This window comes from Gorilla gorilla, chromosome 8, assembly GCF_029281585.2.
Source record: "Gorilla gorilla gorilla isolate KB3781 chromosome 8, NHGRI_mGorGor1-v2.1_pri, whole genome shotgun sequence".
Classification (NCBI taxonomy): Eukaryota; Metazoa; Chordata; class Mammalia; order Primates; family Hominidae; genus Gorilla; species Gorilla gorilla.
In genome coordinates, this window is record NC_073232.2 from 53,502,339 (window position 1) to 53,522,159 (window position 19,821).

At 32.9% G+C, this 19,821-nt stretch overlaps 1 protein-coding gene across 2 annotated transcripts in view; it reads left to right on the top strand.

Moving 5' to 3' along the window:
• Positions 1 to 19,821, top strand: part of RTKN2 (rhotekin 2) — a 75,599-nt gene that overhangs the window by 14,320 nt on the left and 41,458 nt on the right. For both annotated transcript variants that reach the window (XM_055353259.2, XM_019035648.4), the window contains 4 exons: positions 8,330 to 8,388; positions 13,204 to 13,257; positions 14,635 to 14,752; positions 18,136 to 18,333. In XM_055353259.2, coding sequence (XP_055209234.2) covers positions 13,221 to 13,257; positions 14,635 to 14,752; positions 18,136 to 18,333 — 353 coding nt within the window. In that variant the 5' untranslated portion in view covers positions 8,330 to 8,388; positions 13,204 to 13,220. The remainder of the gene's footprint in view (positions 1 to 8,329; positions 8,389 to 13,203; positions 13,258 to 14,634; positions 14,753 to 18,135; positions 18,334 to 19,821) is intronic.

Below are 19,821 nucleotides of genomic sequence, written 5' to 3' on the forward strand. Positions count from 1 at the left end.
TACTTTGTTCTCACAATACTATAAAGGACCACCTGAGATTGGGTAATTTAAGAAGAAAAGAGGTTTAATTGACTCACAGTTCTGCATGCTATACAGGAAGCATGGCTTGGAGGCCTGAGGAAGCTTAGTCATGGCAAAAGGGTGAAGGGGAAGCAAGCACTTCCTTCACATGGCGACAGAAGAGCGAGCGAACTAATGGGGAAATGCTACACACTTTTAAACAACCAGATCTCTTGAGAACTCACTATCATGAGAATAGCAAGGGGGAAATCCGCCCCCATGATCCAATCACCTCCCACCAGGTCTCTCCCCCAGCACTGGGGATTACAATTCAACATGAGATTTGGGTGGGACACAGAGCCAAACCATATCAATGAACTTTTTCTTATGGTCTTGTTATTAAATCATAAACAGACTTATTTGTTTCTGTTTGCTTTTTTTCTCTTTGAATTAATTACATTTTTTGGATAGATAGTGTTTCTGTGTCCTCCTTCCCAGTTTCCAATTAGTAGCTCTTGCCACGGTTCCCACCCCAAGAATCAGCCACTATTCTGACTTTTTTTTCCACTGTAGGTTAATTTTGCCTGTTCTGGAACTTAGTATAAATAGAACTATACAGTGGAGGTTTCTTTCTTTCAGCATAATGCTTTTGAGATTCATCATGTATCAATTATTTTTTTTTCCACTGTATCACTTTTTCCAGTGTTGATTCTTTTCAAATTTCTGTATAGTTTTGGTCACTTGCCAGTCACTTCAGGTAGATGTTTTTAAAATAGTTTTTCTATATTTTTTATTGTTTTCTGTGGGAAGATTTCTCCAGCATGAGCTACTCTGCCATTACCAAAAGAGGAATTTTAATTGATTAAAATTGCATTTTAATCAAATAAATTTTTATTTTTTCCTACTTTATGGAACATGTTGAGGTTTTCTTTATGACTTAATATGGTCTGTTTTCATGACTGTCACATTGGCTTTTGAAGTTACATTTCTTTTTATAAGGGTGTAAAGTTAGCCAAAGGAGTTCGAAAGATCTGTGTTAATGACTGTGTTACGTTTTCTGTAACCTTCCTTATTTTTTGACCCATTGGACTGTCTTGTACTGAAACAGATAGGTTAAGATTTTTTATTATTAAAGCTTGTCTTCATCCTTGTATCTTCTGTACGTTGTGCTTTAGGAAGATGCTCTGTAACATTTGGTATATTCGGTACTTGCGATATATTCATTGTTAGCTGCAGCCTTTTGCATTATAAAGTGTCCGTTTGTTGTTGTCTCAGGTAATGTTTTTGAACCTGAATTCTGCCTGGTAACAAAATCACATCCTCTGTTTTCTTATTTGTATTTGTTTCATATATCTTTGTCCATCTCCTTATTTTTAGCCTTTCTGACTCACCTTTGAAGACTTGTTTCTTGTGTTCATCCTAGAGTTGGGTTTTATATTACGAGCCAATCTGGAAATCCTTTTAATGGGAAAATTAAGACATTTTATATTTAGCGATATAACTGATATATCTGGTTTCAGCCACTGTAATATTCTTTTATATTATGTTAACTGTGTGTATTATAATTAGTCTTTTACTATGTGGTCTGTTTTCTTAAATTTTGGAAGCATTTTATAAGTCATAGTAGTTACTATAATTTTATATAAAAAAACTTTATATTCCGATAACTATATAATGCCCTTAGTTCTTATAAGTTTTTTTATGTATTTCCCTTAGTTCCATGAGCCAACTAAACCTCTTCTTAATTTACCTAGCCTTAGGTATTACTTTATAGCAATGCAAGAATGGCCTAACTCAGGCTTCTGCTATTTTGATTTTTTGCTTTTAGTAATATCATTTTTTTCCAGCTACTATCTATGTCAAGATCAATGAGCTTATTGTATTTCCCCTACTCCACTTTTTTTTTCAAGTTGTGTTATTTCTACTTCGGTGGAATGGATAATATTTACATAATAATCTTATAGTCATATCTTCACCTTTGTTTTAGTCTTTGATATGCAATTAAATAGGTATAATTTTCACTTCTTGTTCTTCTGTTGTACTTTCCAAAATCATCTCTTTTGGAAGAAGTTCATCAGCTAGAAGATTCTTCCACATGAGTACGGTTTTCTTCACTTTCTTGCATGTTTAAAGTGTTTTTCTTTAGTGTTTCTACTTTCAGGGTGACTTTGCTAGTTATAAATTCCTTAGCCAACACATTCTTTCCTTGAGTTTTGTGAAGACTTTGCTCCATTGTTGTATTGTTATTAAGAAATCTAATCTTTCATTTTCTTTCCTTTGTAAATGAGTTTGACTTTTTGCCTGGAGACTGAAAGTACTTTTCTTTATCTTAAAGTCTGGTTATTTTACTGGAATGTGTGTAAGGCTGACCATTTGGCACATTTTGGGGCTCTTTTGATATGTAGATTGTTCTTTTTTATTGTCAGAACGTCTTTCTGAATTATATAAAAATATTATTTCTATCTCATTATTTTGTTTTTCCTGTTTAAGAATTCTAATTACATATACGTTGGATCTTCTTTGCCTGTCCTCTGTGTCTATCACTTTCTGATCTTTTTTAATACTTTATTTCATTTTTGTTCTTTTGGTTCTTTTCATTCCCATTTACTATGTCCCTTTGTGTACTTTTGCTTCTATATATTTATCATTGGACACCTTATATTTTAATGTTCATTTCAGAAATGATTTTATTTTTCCAGTTTCTCTGCTTGTTCTTTCCTCTCATTCTCTCCTCTCTGCATATCTGCCTATTGTTTATTCTTTACTAGTCTCAAATTTTGGATTTTAGATTCCTGGTTTCTTTCATTTTTGCAATAATTTGTGTAAATGCACTTAATTCATTTTGGAGTATTGTGTTACGGTTTTTGTTACTTTATATTTTTTGGAGGTGGAGTTGGTAGAGGATTTTAATCAAATGAAGAGTTTTGATTATCTACTTTTATTTATAGTAGTTTTCTATGGGTAATTGGAGTCCATTTTTGTCCCTAATGAAATATGTAGGATTTTTCTGAGCCAAGTGATTAGAAGTCAGGTGGGAGGTTACTAGAAGGGATCACAGGACCCCTTACCCTTGAGGGGGTATGTTCCATCATCCTTCCTGGATTCCTGAAACCACAGATAATACTAAGCCCTATGCACACTATGTTTTTTCCTATACATACACCCCTATGATAAAGTTTAATTTGTAAATTAGGCACAGTAAGAGATGAACAACAATAACTAATAATAAAATAGAACAATTATAACAATATACTGTAATAAAAGCTATGCAAATGTGTTCTCTCTTTCAAAATATTTACCCTTTTTGTGATGATGTGAGGTGATAAATTGCTTTTGTGATGAGTTTAAATGAGATGAATGTCATAGGCATTGTGGTATAGCATTAGGCTACTGTGGACCTTGAGCACAAGCACTGTGTTATCTTGAGAGTTAGTCTGATAATCTAGATGGCAGCTAAGTGACTAATGAGCAGGTGATGTGTACAGCATGGATACACTGGACAAAGGGATGATTGACATCCCACAGGGCAGTGTGAGGTTTCATTACACTACTCAGAATGGTGTGCAGTTTAAAACTTATGAATTGTTAGGCCAGGCACAGTGGCTCATAACTATAATCCCAGCCCTTTGGGAGGCCGAGGTGGGTGGATCACTTGAATCCAGGAGTTCGAGACCAGCTTGGGCAACATCGTAAAACACTGTCTCTACCAGATAACATAAACATTAGCTGGGCATGGTGGCATGTGCCTGTAGTCCCAGCTACTCAGGAAGCTGAGGTGGCAGGATTGCTTCAACCCGGGAGGCGGAGGTTGCAGTGAGCCGAGATCATGCCACTGCACTTCAGCCTGGGCAACCGAGAGAGACCCTTCCTCAAAAATAAATAAAAATAATAAAACTTATGAATTATTTATTTCTGGAATTTTTCATTTAATATTTTCAGACTGCAGTTTACTCTGGATAACAAACCATGGAAAGCAAAACCATGGCTAAGAAGAGAATACTGTATTTGGTTTCTTAGTTCAAGAATGTTTTTTATTATTAGAACTGTGAAGAGTAGTTTCGTTAATAAATGATGTCTTTTAGGATGCTGGTTGGTTAATTTTCTGTTCTTTGATACTAATGTTTGAAACTAGTGTTTCTTGGGATATTAAACTTCATCTACTTTCTTCCTTCTTTTTCTTTGTAGCCAAGGCTCCAAAGGACACCTCACTCATTCTTGTGTATCTCACAGGACTTAACTTTTGAATCAAAGTACTTTTGGAGCCCTTTCTTTTGCCTCTCCTGGAACCAGTGCTCTGGTATCCACTAGGTCTTAGACCCATTCACACTTCTTCTAGGGGAAATCCCAAGTTGATACTGCTTGTGTTTTGCAATGCCCACCTCACTCTTATATGCAAGGCTTCTACAAGCTGGTTTTGATGGTTTCAGATGTTAGTTTCCCCATTTACTGTAAATTAAAATTTGTAGAAGTCTCTGTTTTCTAGCTATGCTGTTGGTGTGGACTATGGGTCATTTTATTTGCTTTCCTTGTTGATCTGGAGGCTTTTGTAGAATGTGTGAAAATAATCTGATTTAGATGGCTACCACTGTTTTACAGGAACTGGTAAGTCATTCCCTGATCACTTTAACAAATGGTTTAGTGCCTCTTCTATGTGAGCCCCAACCTAAATACTGAGGCCAAAAATATAAATACTCAGAAAGTAATCCTTGTATTTGTGTGACATTTTGAAGAATGACATAGGATACATTTAAAATATTAATTCATTTAGTATCTCTGTGAGATAGTGAATCTTTTCCCCATTTTACAGATAAAGATGCTGAGGTTAAAAGATTAATAGCAACCCACTTATGTAGTTAGTTAATAATGAGTAAAATCCAATTCTAAGACTTTAGAATCCCTGTCTACTGCCTGTTCCATCAAAATGAACGTATCCTTATTTCATTTCATTTAACAGTCCCTAAACATTCATTGAGTTCTTTAGAATGTACTGAGCTGAATACCAGGCACTGGTGATAGAGCACTGAACAAAGTGGACGCCCCACCGCCACCCCCACGCACAAAAAAAGTACACACGGAGCTTATATTTCAGCAATATCCTCCATCTGTGCCCTTCCCACTGCCCCCACCACCCCCCAACCCCGCAACCCCTGCTCAACCCAGTTCATTCTTCTTGACCTACTTCTGAAATGCTTTATTTGGCTTTGTAAAAACAATACTAATCAGTGTCATTTATAGCACTGAATTATGTGTGTCATTCAACATAATTGTGATTTTTAATATTGCCAAAATAATTTTGTGAGTTTTGTATGATTTTTATCCTACTCTCTCATCCTCCAGTTTTTTTGTTCATTGCTCAGGTACTGTATCTCAAAAAAAAACGTATAGGTTGGAAGTGAAAATTGTGTACTCTTAGTTCTATAATAAAACTTGTATTTAAAGACATTACCAATTTTATTTTTAAGATATTTATGAAGCTATAAATTTTATACCATAGTTTTAGGATGGGTTAAAATTTCATGCTAAACATTTGAGTGTTTTAATTTTTACTTATTTGTATCAGAGGTAAAGGATTTTATAACCTGCTTTCAAATAATAGACTCCCATTTAGAATTATTTTAGTACTTCGTTAAGAAAATGTAAAATGCTTTCATCATTGGGCTATTTCTCATTATAACTTGTTAATTTTGGCAAAGAAATGCTGTTTTAAATTCCCACTTGGAACAATATAAGGTAGGATAATCTGTATTTACTCAGTCAATTTTAATACAAATTTTTGAGCAACAATGTGGCAGATTGGCACCCTCTTTTGGTCATTTTATTTACCTACAGGCAGAAATATAAGTAATAAAAATTAAGTTTGTCTTTTATATGTTTATCTCTGTCTTTTAAATTAGCATTTACAAATCTCAGCCAAAATAATGCTCTAGACTGCGTTCATATGGATAAGGTCCACTATTATCTAGCTGTGCTTTGTTTTGGTAATTTTGTGGTTATTTGCTATTTCCTCAGGCTGGCTCTCTAATTCTAGCATTCAGAATTAGAATTAATATTGCAGATTTTTGAACAAGTATTTATATTAAGCAAACTATTAGCTACAGTAGCACATTATTAGACAGATAGTGTTTAACAATTTCATTGTCAATTTGGATTAATTAGAAAAACATCACATTTTAGTACCCTAAATAGCAGTTTTGTTATTTGAATTGAAAGTAATTCAAGCTTCAGAAAATTGAGGCTGAATTACTTCAGTTTTTCTCCTCTCATTTTTTAAAAGACAGACTTAATTCTCTAAGATTATATGGTTAATTGAATTTATATTATAGTTTGACAATATTTGTGTATACTAAGTTTGCTTACCAGTCCTGGAAATGCCTATGCAAATAATTTATAATTGCAGGGGAGAAAGCTATACTCTGCCAGGTAGTTGAGTAGTTTGGAAGGGGGAAATTTTTCTTGGTAAATATTCAGCAAGTTTGCTTTTGGTAGTTCTAGTATTTCAGAATTTCATTCGCCTGCCAAAGCCTCAAATTTAATCCAATTTAATAATACCTAATGGATCTCAACTTTAGAATAATCTGTGACCTATTCCATAATACTTAAGTTACTCACTATATTTGAGCTTCCTTGTACTTTTTCACTGAAATAAGTATTTTAAGAATTTATATTATGCATTGCTCATATAGGCATTTTCAGAAATATTACCTTCAAATGCCAAGCAATTATGTTTGTATTGTATTTCTTGCACAGGTTTGAAGAAATTGAGATTTGTGTTTGATTTCTAGTGGGCCTTTCAATATATTATTTCACCAAAATAGATAATAAACTGTTCAATTGAACTGTTGAATTGAACTTTTTATTCTGTGAGGAAGTAATAAGCAAGATAATCTTCTCTGACATTACAAACTAATATAAAATATTGAACTTCACTCTTTTTAAAATTTATGATTCAATGAAACTTTATTTTGAAATAAACAATGAGTATTTGTATGTTTCACTGAGTGAATTCCCTAGTTTTAGTACCAGATATGGCCATAAAGTCATTAGGTAGAATTCTGAGAATATATGGCTTTAAATATACTGCATTATTTTAGTCATACCTAATGTATAATTCTATAAATACTACGTAAATATCTCATATAAACGTACGAACTTTACATCAGTAAATTATTTTAGCTCATTCAAAATATATGTCACCTATATATTTATGAGTTTAATCCAGTAAAGGGGCAAAAAAGTAGGATGATATATTTGTTTTCAAATTTGGATGCGTTATAATGAATATATTGGCAGTCTTTTTAACAGACCTACTGAAAGCAGTGTGTTGCTGTCATCCTCTTCCAAAAATTACTTAGATAACGTCCCATTTCAAACTCCCATCAGTCTTTCTCCAGAAGCCTTCTTAGAATCAAACAATATCCAAATGGAAAATTTCCATCTTATCACTTATTTGAAGTAACAAATTAAATTAGCTGGTAGTTAATTAGCTGACCAAATTAAATAGGAATGAAAAATACAAAGAATACTCTTAGAAATATTGCCCTGTAAATGGAATGCTAATCTCTAAATGCAGTTTATTAGGAAAATAGGATATTAGGGAAATAGTCAAAGATTGGATTGTTTATATCTTTTTAAAGTTTTCATGGTAATAAAATATTCCAACTTCAGATTTGGAAGTGTCTTATATCCCCAGAATTTCCTTTGAATCATAATATTTTTCTCTCTAAATTTTATTCTGTCTACAGAGCTACTCTGTTTCTCATGTTAGTTTGTTAATTTATTGTTTTAACATACACTTAGTTCTTTGGAATCTTGGGGAAATTAAATATGATATTAAATATGATTATACAGCAGAGGGTACTTTTTTGGATATTTATCAGATTCTATAAGGATAAGATACTCCTGGACAGTAAATTGCATGATTGGGAAGTTCATTAACTTTTCCAGGCCACTGTATCTGGTAAGTTAGAAATGTAATTTATGAAATTGTGATCTAAGGTATTATACTTCTGGGGACATGGACAAATATTGTACATCTTGTTTATAGATATAAATGATCACAAAAGTCTTTCATTGTAAAGTAACCAGTATACACAGTCATCAAGGAATATAAAGTTTATATGAAAAATCGGGAGTGGCTCCAGATATTTCTTTTAACTTGCTAACTTGACTAAACATCTTAAAGTTTGAGTCAAATAGTTTACATTAACTGGAAGTCATTATTATTCACGGATATGCATTTGCTTTTAATATTTCGACATTTGTGAAACACTGTTAAAATAATTGCTTATTAGAAAAGATCTTTTTTCCATAAGTTTTTTTGTTTTGACAGTGATGTGAAATTTGAAAGTAAAGAACGAACAGCATGTAAAGGAAAGATTGCCATATCAGGTATGCTATAAATGAATCTTTTATATTGCTGAATAAATTCTATAATGTAACTACATGGTGGATTTTGTTTTATGCCCTGTCTCCATTCTCTTCATTTTGTTTTTCATACCTCTATCAGAATATTTGTTCTAAAACACTGTTTTCAGCATTATATGCTACATTGATATAGAACTTTAGAGTTTAAGAAAACTGTTTCATATGTTACATACTCTACAGTTTTCTCCCTAGTGCAGTCTTGTAAAATAGGTAGAGTAATTGTTATTTTCTACAGACTCAGAGGCTAAGTGACTGAGCTGGGCCAAACCCAAGTCTTTTGACTCTGTTCCTTTCCTGCTCAGAAGCTATAATAATGTTTTTAATGTTTTGTCTAGGTCAGAAGTTCCATGAGGTTTTGGTACCATGTTTATTTTGGTCATCACTTTACACCCAGAAGCTAGCATGGTGCTTGGCTCATAGTAATTGCTCAGTGACTCTTGGATGGATGGCTGCTCTTCATTGCCTGTAGTGTAAAGACCAAACATTTTTCTCCAGTCTTCCATTTTGACCCAATTTTTTTTCTAGTCATATCTTCTATTACTCCTAAACATAAGCTGTCTCCTTTAGCAGACATTTCTGTCCTTGTCCTGGCAACATAACCCATGCTTCTGACACCCAATTAGCTTGTGAAATAACTACATTCTCTTAAATATCTGTTTGTTTATCTATATATAATATAATCTCTGTTACCGTTCCAACTAGAAAGGATGTTTCCTTTCTCTCAATTCCTAATGCAGTTAGGAGACCCTTCACCACTAGATGGCACTTATGCTGTGCAGTCTCAGTTTCTCCAAAGTGTTCAGGAAGCTAAAGACAATGGCTTGGAGATGCCACAGATTGAAATGAATACATGGCTGACTCGTGTGTACACTAGTCAGATAATGCACTTTTACAAATATTTTCTTATCAGTACATTTTTGAAACAATAGTATATACCTCCATTGGTCCTTAAGTAATCACTAGGTTATTGGCTAGAAGTCTTGTACTAGAGAGCCTGCTGCTACATTTGAGGTACTGTCACCTAAGGAACTGTTTCTAGTAATATTTTTCTGGATAAACAAAATTATCACACAGGACGGTAGACCTACATTTTACAAAGTACATAAATGGCCAAAATCTGAAGAATTACATTCAGCTAAGCAAAATATTCTTCAGAAAATAACTGGAATATGTAAAAATTTGTTGCTTGTTTTATAGTTATTTATATTTGTTTTTATCTTTATAATACAAAACAAAACATGTTTTATCCTTGTATTCTTTTGCTATCAAACATGTATTTTTATGTGGTTTTGTTCATTATGTGCAATAAATTTTTTGTGAATAAATTACTATAGATCTTTGAGATTTTATAAAAACTAAACATATCCTTCATTTCTTGCTTCTAATATAGTGTCACTCAGTATATAAATGACATATGTTAAGTTGCTGTTAAACACTCAAATGCCATGATAGTCAACATCTATTGTCATTTCATAACAGTTTATTGATTGTAGCAATTCATAATATTAGAAATAACTGTACATTTAGAAGGAGGCTCTTAAGTAAAAGTATTTAAAATAAAATAAAAAACTATTTCCTGCCCACAATTACTCAAGTGTAAAAATTGAACTTATTTCTGCATGTGTTTCTTCTTTCCAAAAGATAATTTTAAATTAAGGAACGGAAACTCTGAGAAAATCGGATACTTACGTAATGTCTTTTCATCTTTGCCTAGACTTAATTATATCTTGTATGTGTTTGTAAAAACAAAATAAAAAATGAATTCACCTTTATAAATCCATTTTCTCTTGATATTGGGAGGAAAATGTGACCTTTGTTTTGGTAAAGATGAATATTTGCAACAAAGTTTCATAATGTTTTGAGATTACATTGATAGCCAGAAAATACCTGGGTTTTCTGTTTCCAGCTACACCACTCCCTGGCCAGGTCTTTATGAAACTAAATCACAAATTTACTCTTATTATTTCTGCTGAACATCAAATATTTACCATATGTAAATGTAGTATTTACCGTAATTATATTGTGGTAATTAGCTTAGTCACCGACTACTAATTTAATGAATAAACCAAATCAGTTCACCAAGTACCTTAGTTTTCACTTTTGAAAATGATAGACAGACTTCTGGGACTTGATAGCATCAAGTCAGCTGTCTTATTATGACTCTCCCAGTTTACCATTAAAATGGCAATGAAGACATAAAACAAGAAAAAAGTTAGAGTACTGTAAACTGAAACTGAGCCATTTGCAAGAATCTGGAAGGAAGTTCTATCATTGGAAGCTGAATTCAGAAATAGAGTTGATGGGTTACAAATCCATTGCTATCTGAAGAGCACAAGACTACCTGGAAAATCGGTATCCAGCTTCTCCTCTTGTGGAGCTGATACCTACCCTCCTCTCTTTGGCATGGGATAGAAGAAGGCTGACCCACAGGTTGTGGGTGTACAGCAAAGGAAGTCAGGATCCATGTCCCTCCCATGATAGTGTAAATAGTTAATGCTCTGTTAATCCTAACAGAGCAAGAACAGCTGTGAATAAGTACAGTTGTGAAATGAAATGAGTCAGCAGCTGTGGTCAAGCAAGAAGAAGTGGACTTTTTGGCAGGATATCAGCCAAGTCATAATTACAAAACAATAAAGCATTCTCATAAAAATCAAAAACAAAATTACAATGTCTGTTATGCCAATATAATTTAACAATTTTAGAAATTCTAGCTAAAATAATAAGAATAAAAGATGAAACTATTGAAAATAAATTCATAGGTGGGAATTGAACAATGAGAACACATGGACACAGGAAGGGGAACATCACACACTGGGGACTGTTGTGGGGTGGGGGGAGGGGGGAGGGATAGCATTAGGAGATATATCTAATGCTAAATGATGAGTTAATGGGTGCAGCATACCAGCATGGCACATGTATACATATGTAACAAACCTGCACGTCGTGCACATGTACCCTAAAACTTAAAGTATAATAACAATAAAATTTAAAAAAAAAAATAGATAAATTGAATACTGTTTGAAGATAATAGATTGTAGGCCCAGCACAGTGGCTCACGCCTGTAATCCCAGCACATTGAGAGGCCAAAGCAGGCAGATCACTTGAGGTCAGGAGTTCGAGACCAACCTGGCCTACATGGTGAACCCCTTGTCTCTACTGAAAATCAAAAAATTAGCCGGGTGTGGTGGTGCATGCCTGTAATCCCAGCTACTCCAGAGGCTGAGGCAGGAGAAACACTTGAACCCCGGGGGCAGGGGTGGTAGGGGAGGGTGGAGGTTGCAGTGAGTAGAGATCGCACGATTGCACTCCAGCCTGGGTGATAGAGCAAGATGCTGTCTCAAAAAAAAAATAATAATAATAGATTGTAGACTTACAAAACTTAAGAGAATTTACTGTAACACTATTTGAATGAATAAAGAATTCAGTAAAAGTGGCTGGATTCAAGATAAATATACAAAAAGTGGTAGTTTATCTTAAAATCAATAATAACTAATTAGAAAATATAATAGCAACAAGATACCCTTTACAAGAAAACCTCCAAAAAACAAAAATATTAATTATTCAAGAATAACTTTAATAAAAATGTAAAGACAAATTATTATGCTATTCTGTGTAAAGATAGAATATTATAAAGTTATCAGTTCCCAAATTAATTTGGATAATGGAATACTAATAAAACACTTGGGAAAGGGAAATTTTGACAAAATTTGTTCTAAAATTTATATAAAGAAATTAGCAAGTAAGAGTAAGGTGTTTTCAAAAAAGAAATATATCTAACAAATTAGTATATTATAAAGGTACAATAGTTAACAATAGTATAGTGTTGCCAGGCATGGTGGCTCATGCCTGTAATCCCAGCACTTGGGGAGGCCAAGGAGGGCAGATTGCTTGAGCCCAGAAGTTGAAGAACAGCCTGGCAAACATAGTGAACCCTGTCTCTACAAAAAAAAAAAAAAAAAAAGTATAATAATTAGGCAGCCGGGCGCAGTGGCTCACGCCTGTAATCCCAGCACTTTGGGAGGCCTAGGCAGGCGGATCACGAGGTCAGGAGATCAAGACCATCCTGGCTAACACGGTAAAACCCCATCTCTCCTAAAAATAGAAAAAAATTAGCCAGGTGTGGTGGCACATGCCAGTAGTCCCAGCTACTCGGGAGGCTGAGGCTGGAGAATCGCTTGAACCCAGGAGGCGGAGGTTGCAGTGAGCTGAGATCGTGCCACTGCACTCCAACCTGGGCAACAGATGGCACACACCTGTAATCTCAGCTACATGGGAGGCTTAGGTGGGAGGTTTGCTTGAGCCCTAGAGTTCAAGGCTGCAGTGAGCCATGATGGCACCACTGCACTCCAGCCTGAGCAACAGAGCAAGACCCTGTCAAAAAACAAAAAGAAAAGAAAAATAGTATGGTGTTGGTATTTAGCTAGACAGTAATTAATAAATGATTCAAATTCATAAAAGTATAGCCAAGGAACAGACATTTACTCAGAATGGCATATATGATAAAGATGTCATAATTAATCAGTAAGGAAGAAACAGATATATATGGAGTTAGAACAGTTATTTTTATAAGAAGAATATATTTTTACCTCACAAAAATTTCAGATTAACTTTTTAAAAGTACAAACTATAAACAATATATAGAAAATGTGCTGTTAAATAATAACACTTTATTTTAGCTATAGTAGTCAGAATTATTATGGAATGCAGAGGTTCAGGTCACTGTAAAGAATAAAACTTACCAAAATTATTACTTGTCATTTCTTTTTCCCTTCTTTATAGATATTCGAATACCACTAATGTGGAAAGACTCTGATCACTTCAGCAATAAAGAACGTATGTATGATTTTAATTTGTAATTGAAATGTTTTCTTTAGTATGTAGTGTATCTGATTATTGAGAAAAAAGACTGCTTCCTTGCTGAAATAAATTGATGTCATTTGAAAGAATAAGCAGCATCTTGAACTGTTTTCTGATTTTTAATATAAATATGTTGCAGTCACTTGATACTAATTAATATAGTGCATATGTAGTGTACTTTTCGTTGTTGATAGGAACCAGTGCTAGGACAGTAAGTACCGGGTTCAGAGTGGGAACGGGGGAAGGGAAATATGGAACAAAAGAAAATGTTTAGCGAATAAAGGTAAAGCCAACATTTCTTGTATTTGACCAGAATCTGGAAGATTTTTCTGCCTTATTTCATTACTTCAGGTTATTTAACAGGATGAAATAGGGAAAGATTTTTAGCTTGATCTCATTTTTTTTCCTTCAATATTTTATGGTTTTATACAGTCTTTACAAATCCATGTATTGCTTAGGTCATGGAAATTAACCTCGAATGATTTCTAGCTATTAGAGGCAAAGCAGGAAAGATATGATAATACTTTATCTTTCTTGTCTATTGTGATAGCTTTGTTCCTTGTACTTTAAAAACTGAATCATATTAAGCATAATTAGTTTTATATGAAGAATTTAAAATCAGGTTAGTGTTTATTATTCAATTAGGAAATATAATTTACTTTACAAAGGAATACATGTGGGAATTAAGTAAAGCTTTCTGATTACTAAAGAGAGTAAGTTTTTCTGAAGAGCTACATTTTCTCAATAATGAGGATTTAGCCTTTTAATCACCTAATACTTTTTAAAACATCACCAAATCAAAAGGCCCAGCAGCTATGTTTTTTGTGTTCTCATGTCTATTTTATTGTTTTGTTTTTTTTTTCTTGTGGTTTCCTCCCTTGCTGTTAGTTTGGTGGAAAATATTTTGCTGTCGTTAATGTGCCTACTCTTAACCTCTTCTAATAAAAAACATCTTTTTCTTAAATAGACTTGGAAACCAAAATGACAGCGGTAGTAGTAGTGTGTGTGTGCACGCTTGCATGCCCGCGCATGTGTGTATATAAAGTTTACTATTAATTAAAGCTTAAGAAGTTTAATAGGAATAAAATTTATGAGTTTGGTGGTTTCTTTAGGCTGCTGAGAGGCCTGTATATTTAACTTTATTTTTTGCTTCCTTGTTTAATTGTGTTCTAGTTGAGTAAGGTATTCCTATATACTGGGAGAACAGTCACTGTAAGACTTAAGGGTTACAGTATACAATGTATGAAAAGAATCTATTAATAATATTTAACCTAATATTTATTTTCAAGTAGATTTTAACATAATGATTTATTACATGGATTGTTGCTTAATATGTTGTTATTTTTCCTCCAGGATCACAACGCTATGCCATTTTTTGTTTATTCAAAATGGGAGCTAATGTGTTTGATACTGATGTGGTGAATGTGGATAAAACAATCACAGATATATGTTTTGAAAATGTAACCATATTGTAAGTATTTTTTAATCTTCAGAGAATAAAAATAATTTAAAATTCTTCTTTTTTAAAAGAAAGTTCTTATTATTGGTTCTTTGGATTCTTTTTATGTTTAAATGTTTAAGTGATCTTTAAATGTTTAATATGATTTTAAAAATTACTTTGTTCAGAAGAAGTCCATTTCTCTATCTGCAGTTTTCTGATGTGAAATAAAAATGGAAATCTTGTAATTACTATTAGCAGTAAATATTTGACTTATTAGATATGACCCATTTTTAAATTGTTAATAAATATAGTTCAGTTATTAACAAAGCTATGCATACAACAGAATATCCTGTAATGTTATTTGATATAGAGAGAATTTAAGCATAAAACAGGATTTTTATCTCATGTAGGATATTTGGTTGCAGAAATACTAAAATAGTATAGCAACTTTATTTACAAGATAGTCCTGAAGTACATGCTATATAGGAAGAGCACTTTGAAATTTTGGGGTGTTCTTTTTCTTATGGTGCACTTCTTTCATGTACTTCAAAACAATAAAAAAAAAATGGGTGATCTCAGGGCTATTTTTATTGTCCCTGCTCTTTTACAGGCTCATTTTATTGTGGTCATAATACAGAACAAGAAGGAACTCCTTGGGTAGCCATAGAAATCATTTTTAACTAACATAGTTTTTCCTGCCCTCCTTCAAAGGTTCTATGTGCCTAAATCAGTGTGGGATTTGTATTTTAGACTTTTAAAGACACGATCTTTAGATCTAAATGTTAATAGCTACTAACTATTAATATAAAAATCCATGTGCATGGTTTTTGCCATTTTCAGCTGTGGAGCTAGACAGGTGAGATTTTAGAGGCCTAGTTTTGCCACTCACATAACATTAAAAAAACCTATAGCAAACCATATTTTGTGGCTTCTGGTCCAGTGTCTCATAGTAATAGTATAGCCTGGAAAAATAAAATGCATTGTTCTGAGTTATAAGTAGTAATTCAGGCCTTCTTACAAGCTGTATTGAACCAAAGGAATTTATTTAGGATCGAAAACATATCCCCAAATGCTTATATAATTGAGGCTAAAAAAATTACTTTTTTCTTGGTTATCTGAATACATTTATTTCCATTATCAACTATTGCTAGTGAACTTTCTTTTCTGCCAAAATTACCAGTTGATGGGCCCTTTTCTTCACATCATTTTGCTATTGTTTGTTTTGATCATGAGACAAAAATCAGACTTTTTTTTCCAGGGAAAGAACAATAGAAGTTACTGAGGAAGACAACATATGATTTATAATTTTTTGAGAATTCTGTAAATATTTTAAATTGTACTAAAAATAACTGCTGACAAATGTTCTAAATGTTGAAAAATGTGCTTTTTGTTATGATTGTTTTTAATAAGTATTCAATATTTATGAATCTCTGGTTTTTCTCTAAATATTGACATTTGTTAGTCATTACCAGGAATACTGTATGTTTGAAAGTTGCCAAATAATAAACTATAAAAATAGCTGGAAGTTATTCCTGGGATTTTTTCAAACTATAGATTGGCCATTTATATCTTTAAAAGTCTGTGCTCCATTTTTTAAATCTCTGAAACTGATGGATCTTCCATCTGCAAGTAACATCTGCTGCTGATGGACCTCTTTTGCAGTCTTAAGTATATTTTATTGTTAGTAACACCACCACAGTCTTTAATGCTAAAGGTAGTTCAAAGGTAGTTCGTTGTGTCTGAAAAAGGGTAAAGCCAATCTTAACATTTGCTAAAATTGCAGAATTTTGCATATTTATTTAATAAATATATATCTAGTACCTCCTACATTCCAGGCACAATACTAGATTAAGAACACAAAGATCACCCAGACAGCACCCATTCTTAAGGAGTTCATGCTTTGAAGTACATTTTTCCCCTATATAACCAGATAGTAAAATGTTATTTATAGTTATTAGGTACAAAAGTGGGGGAGGGTCAGGGGACACAGTGACGAGTGCACTATAAGTGACTCTTTATAAAGAAGAAATGAAAACTAAAGGTTTAGCAGATTTTTTTTGGAAGAACAGTCATTTCAGAAAATTACACATATAAATACCTTAAAAATGTATTAAAGGAATGACAAGGAGAAATAGTATTGGCAACAAAATGACCAGGGTATTTTATGCTTTCTTTAACATGCCTATGTATATATTGGTTAAACTGAGTTAAGATTGCCCTAGTTTTGAAGCTCATATCTGTGAAAGTTGTGGTAACTCTCTCAGGCCATTTAGATGCTAAATAAACACTGAGAGATTCTGTCTCATTAACATACATTAACATAAACTTATTCCAAATTCTTATGTTTTTCCCCATAAACCTTGCACTTATTGAGGAGATTTTGCAATCTTCTCTTGGCTCCCCTGCAGTCTTTTATTTATTTTAAAAAGAAATTTTATTGTGTATATTTGAGGTTTATAACACGATGTTACAGGATACATATAAATAGTAAAATGTTACTATAATCAAACAGATTAACATCTATCATCTCACATAGTTACTTTTTGTGACAAAAGCAGCTAAAATCTATTTAACAAAAATCTCTAACATGATTTTATTAACATTCACCTCATGTTTTTACAGTACATTATATCTCTAAACTTATTCATCCTACATATCTGCTATTTTGTGTCCTTTGACCTATATCTCCCCATTTCCTCTCCCCCAATCCTTGCCCATGGTAACCACTGTTTTTTTCTCTATTTCTATGGTTTTGAGCTCCTTTTTTTTTTAATATTCCACATATAATTGAGATCACACAATATTTTTATTTCTATGCTTGGCTTATTTAACTTAATATCCTCCAAGTTCATCCGTGTTGTAGCAAATGGCAAGATCTCCTTTTTTAAGGCAGAATGGTTGTCCGTTGTGTGTGTGTATACACACGTACCTTATTTTCTTTATCTGTTTTACCACTGATGGACATACCTTGGCGATTGTGAATAATGCTGCATTCTTATAGTTTCTTCAATATCTTGGCTATTGTGAATAATGCTGCAATGAACAGGGGAGTGCAGATAACTTCACAAGGTAATGATTTTACTCCTTCCAGTATAAACCCAGAAGAAGGACTGCTGGATCATATAGTAGTTTCCTTTTTAATTTCCTTAGGAACCTCTATACTGCTTTCCATAATGACTCCGCCAGCAGTGTACTAGGGTTCCCTTTTCTCCATACCCTCGTCAACAATTCATCTCATGCCTTTTTGATAATAGCCATCCTTATGGGTGTGAAGTAATATCTCATAGTGGTTTTAATTTGCATTTTCCTGATGTTAAATGCTGATTTTAAATGTTACATAAACATAAAAGAATGGTATAATTTTATTTTCTACTGAGTTAAATTTCCAACATTATGAATGCCCTTGTTTTTAGTAATGAAGCAGGGCCAGACTTTCAGATAAAGGTGGAAGTATATAGTTGCTGTACAGAAGAATCTTCTATAACCAACACACCAAAAAAGCTAGCTAAGAAACTCAAGACATCTATAAGTAAAGCTACAGGAAAGAAAATAAGTTCAGTGCTTCAAGAAGAGGATCATGAAATGTGCTTGCTCCTCAGCTCTGCTGTTTTGTAAGTTTTTAATACTGTATTTATGGTGACATAATTATACATTTGTGATATTTTAAAGTATTATATGTGAAGTGTATGTTTACTTTATAAATGGAAAAACATCAGGAAACAAAAACAAAACTTAGTTGTTTGACATTTACTCAACTGAGGTATCCTTAATACCCTCCTTTAAAGGTAGGAAGTTGGGTGAGAGTGTTTTTAGTGATTTGGAATTCTAATACAAATTGAATATCCCTTATCTGAAAGCCTTCAGACCAGAAGTGTTTTAGATTTGGATTTTTTCAGATTTTGGAATATTTGTATATACATAATTAGATACCTTAGGGATGGCACCCAGGACTAAACATTACATTAATTTTATATACATATATGTATATACACACACACACACACACACACCTTATACATATAGCCTGAAGGTAATTTTCCATGATATTTTTAATAATTTTGTGCATAAAACAAAGTTTTGACTGAGTTTTGACTTCAAACATCACATGAAGTCAGGTGTAGAATTTTCCACTTGTGGTGTCATATAGGCATTCAAAAAGTTTCAGATTTTGGAGCATTTCAGATTTTCAGAGCAGAGATGCTCAGCTTGTATCTACCAAAAAAATGAAACGTTGTTGGAAAGGAACTATGTATATGTCAAAGTATTTCTTTACATATTAATCTACTAATTAAATTGCTGTATGTATGTCATGCTTTATTCTTATAGAAAATATTTTATCTCTTTTTAACAAAACCACATTATCATTATCATACTTAACTAAATAAAAAATAAGTCATTAATATCCAGTCTATATTCATATTGCCCAATTCTGGAAAAAATCCTGTTTTGATTTGTTCAAATCGGAATCCAAACAGGGTCTACAATATTACATTAAAGTGAGTCTTTTAAGTTTCTTTTAACCTACTACAATTTCCTGTCCTCTTTTTTTCTTATCATTATTTATTGAAGAGACTAGGTCTTGTAGAATTTTCCATATTTTGAATTTAGTTGATTGCATCTTTGTGGTCTTTTTTTACGTTTTTTTCTGGCCCTTGTATTTCCTATAACCTCGCAGTTAGATCTAGAGGACTGATTAGATTCAGTTCTCTTTTAGGGGAATAATATTCATATTATTAGATGTACTTCCTACTAGCTTCTAGTAGGAGGCTTTGTCCCACTTTCAGTAATGTTAAAATTGATGATGTTAAAATGTTAGGTGTTGCCAGCCTAACCCATCCAATATAAAGTTCTCTATCAGTCTTTTATCTATGGTTTTTAACAGCCAAGGCTAATCATTTATTATTTCATTATGGATTATAATTTGGTGACTTTGTATATCTGTCCTGCATTCTTTTCTTCCAAACTGGAATTCTTGCAAAGAACGTGTCCTTGTAAACTCTCTGGATACAACTACAATAACATTGGTGGAGGAAACAGAAGAAAAAAATGCCTGATTCTTCCGTTTACTAGATTTTAGAATATTAAGTTGAAACCCTAGC